The following is a 3,411-nucleotide window of genomic DNA, read 5'->3' as shown; positions in this document are numbered from 1 at the left end:
AAAATTTTAGTCAACCATTAACTACTTTTTGTAGTTTTTATTTAAGTGAAATTAATGACATAAGCTTTCCATCTTGCGCAGTAAAAGAAAAAGTTGAAAATGATGGTGCAAAATAAAATATATCACTATTTTAAAAGAATCATATCAATTTACATTTAAAAGAACTAGATATTTCTCAAACGATCAAGGATCAAAATCATAGAAATAAAACAAAGAAGTATCATATGATAAGTCATCAATAACAATAACCAACAAAACAATTTCACTCGGACGAATGAGATAGACCCATTTCAATTTTTTTTTTTTTTATTTCAAGTTAACGATATCCTCCATTTTTATAATTGAATTGAAATTGTGGTACATATACATACTTATTGAAAATCATAATTTGTGAAATTTAACCAATTTAGTTTATAAAAAAAAAAGTGAGTAAAAAATTACACAAATGAGAGATTTCAATATACAATTTAAAATATAGAAAAAAATAATTAATTAAAAACCTTAATTAAACTAAATATAAAACTACTGTAAACCATGAATGATGTAGAGGGTGAAGATTCAGCTGTTGCCACTACATTATGAGATGTTGGAGCAGAAGGGGAATGCAGTGTCCAAAAGTAATATCTACGTACAGATGTTACCAAGAAACGCAATAAAAAAAACTGAGCAATTTACACGATAGTCTGTGCTTAAAATAATATAATCCAGCATTTATAAAGCTCACTAAAAAGTAAAAAATCAAGCATATAAACCAGATTGCCTAGCAAATTCATGAACAGGGTAATAGAATAGTAGTAAGTGAATAATCAAATGAACCTAACTAATATCTCTTCCAATTCTCCTGCCTGTTATTCCTGAAAGCACAACAACCTATGGAGTAGACAATAACGAGGAAGACCAGGACTACGATGTTAATAACAGCCACCTTCTTCCAATCAGTCTTCAGGTTTTGCAGTAAGCCAGCCTTGCATGATTGGCAATCGAAGCACAGTTTGTTGGGATCGTTATCCCAAGCACTACAGTCAGGGTTGTTAAGAGTAGCATTTGCGGTCTTTGTCCACGTAGTTGGATTCACATAGATAAAATTGCACTCATCAGCAGGCTTACAACACCCGGACTGCACAAACCATCCAACAAATGCTATAAGCACCACTTCTCTTTTGTGTGTCACACAAAGAAATTCAATGAGACATCCATTAATTAAAGATGTCACAATAATTTGCACTCGTTAAAGTAGACAATTTAAACAAATAAATCATGCTCAGTGCATAAGTATAACTATTTATATCTCTACAGTATCATGTAAGAATCTCTCATAATTCTTATGTCTTTGAAGACTGATATTCTCTTTCTCTTTCGAAAAGAAAATTTTGACCAAGTGGATCCCATTTTTAGATCCAATAGTGGATATGATCTCTTGTAGCGTTCACACGCTATGCTACAATGAACCAAAGATTATTTACTGGCAAGAAAAGTGCACGTAAAATCATGCAGGATGAAGGGCATCAGGATGTAAAATGGGAACAACTTTTTAGCTCTCTGTAGGCAGCAGAACTAGCATCAGTCAATTCCTATTTTAAAATGGCACACTAGAATGCCAAAAAGTGCGACAAAAAATACATTGGGAATTAGAAAATAAAGCAAAAGAACACAGCCTTTTCAGATGGAAGCCAATCCCAGTTAAAAAGATCCCCTTTCAAAAAGACACCAACTTGAATACTCTACGAGACTACGACTATAAAATACATATTATCTTATAAATTTGATCTGACTGACGAAAGTTCACTTTTTTCCAGAAAACTACTCATATTGAAACTCGCATTCGAGAGCGTAAAGAGACAAAAAAAATCTTAAAGAAGGTGGGCCAAAGGCACACATATTTTAAGTTTCTAATAAAACACACAAACTAAACAAAAAAAGTATGTGGTCTAATAAAGATAACTTGATTTACAATTCTTTATTTTTTTCTCTACGTTTTGATATTTTGATAATTCCCATTATTTGAATAAATTTAACACAATTTAATTACATATATCTTGATTCTCATTACAATTTAATGCCGCTGTTTAATTCGGATCAAGATTTCACTCACGGAGTTGAAACTCTAAGAATTACCATCTCATCCAAAAGATTATCATCTAATTAAAGGACAGCGAAATTAGGACATTTCTTTACTTTTTTTTATAACTAACAAATTATTCAATGAGAAATAAACTTTTATCTATAACTTATATTCATTTTTTTAGGAAGGTAGTAAACCCCAATTCCCCAACCAAACAATAGAAAGAAAAATAAAACACCTAAACAATTATGAATTAACTTTTTTTTCTCATTGTGAAGCAGTCACAACTGAAAAACAGGATCTTGATCGAAAACCAGATCTTGCACGAACAAGCTGAAATTTTAGCATCAACCCAAAGAAAATCAAGGAAAAGAAAAGAAAATTGAGAAGAAGAGAAAGAAACCTGAAGCGCGGAGAGGTTCTCAGTGTAGAACTCAGTAACGGTGTCGTTTAGGAACTTGTTTTGGAATTCAGTACAGACTTTCCCAGACTGTAAGCAACTCTTGATCCTGTTCCACGTGTTCTGGTTGTTCACCCTTTTCTGCAACCAATTGGAGTAATCCCCGAGCCTATACTCCTTATAGCCTCTGTTAGACACGACCTCACCAGCGCCCTTGTTGGTGACAACGAAGGCGAAGATGGTGAAGGCAAAGAGAATAACGATGAGCAAGAACATGACGAGCAGGTAGAGCCAGAGGAGCCATGTCACGCGACAGCACGCGCCGATGAGGCCAGCGAGTGAAACGACCATTAAGAAAACACCGATTGCGATCACGGGCTTCTCCAGCCAGCGATCGCACTCGGTGCTGGCGTGCTTGGTGAGCCACACTCCGCCTCCCAGGATCGGGATGGAGAGGAGGAAGGTGAGGAAATTGAGGAGTCCGATAATGTTGTTGCTGAAGCGAACCATGGTGAAGAAAGTGTTTGGGGAATAATGATTGTTGTGTAAGGAGTATTTGAGAGTGAAGGTGGTGAAGGTTTATTTGTGTGTGGGCGCGTATATATGTGTTTGTGTGCGCCTCATGTTTGTTGCGAGTTGTAACTGTTTGACAATTCCGGATCTTATTTGCACACGCCACCGTTCACGCGATTTCGCCGTTTGAGGAAAAAAGAGGCATTGGGGTTCATTAATTTGTTGAACGCGTTTTTTTCATTTCTTGAACTAGTCTAGTACATTCCTCTCATTCATTTTATTGGAAATTAAAATAAAAAATAAAAAAAAGAGAAATGTATATTTAAGAACTATTCTAAATTTTTTTATTTACCAAATTAAATGACAAAACCATTTTATTATAACATCCACGTGTTGATAATTTTTTTTCCAAGTTACTAAAATACAAATAATCGGT

At 34.5% G+C, this 3,411-nt stretch overlaps 1 protein-coding gene across 1 annotated transcript; it reads right to left on the bottom strand.

Annotated features, from left to right (window-relative positions):
• Window positions 1-544: 544 nt before the first annotated feature.
• LOC106769547 (tetraspanin-8) lies at window positions 545-3,156 on the bottom strand. Its single transcript, XM_014655208.2, has 2 exons — window positions 2,466-3,156; window positions 545-1,117 (listed from the first exon to the last, which is right to left on the bottom strand). The coding sequence occupies exons 1-2, from the start codon at window positions 2,970-2,972 to the stop codon at window positions 821-823; spliced, it is 804 nt and encodes a 267-aa protein (XP_014510694.1). The 5' UTR covers window positions 2,973-3,156; the 3' UTR covers window positions 545-820.
• Window positions 3,157-3,411: the final 255 nt, after the last annotated feature.

The sequence above is a fragment of the Vigna radiata genome, chromosome 7 (assembly GCF_000741045.1).
Source record: "Vigna radiata var. radiata cultivar VC1973A chromosome 7, Vradiata_ver6, whole genome shotgun sequence".
Taxonomy (NCBI): domain Eukaryota; kingdom Viridiplantae; phylum Streptophyta; class Magnoliopsida; order Fabales; family Fabaceae; genus Vigna; species Vigna radiata.
This window is presented reverse-complemented; position numbering and strand designations above follow the sequence as displayed.

Coding starts and splice junctions, on each gene's coding strand:
- LOC106769547 (XM_014655208.2), bottom strand. CDS start 2,972: ATGGTTCGCTTCAGCAACAACATTATCGGACTCCTCAATTTCCTCACC. Junction 1,118..2,465: donor AGAACCTCTCCGCGCTTCAG/GTTTCTTTCTCT, acceptor TGGTTTGTGCAG/TCCGGGTGTTGTAAGCCTGC.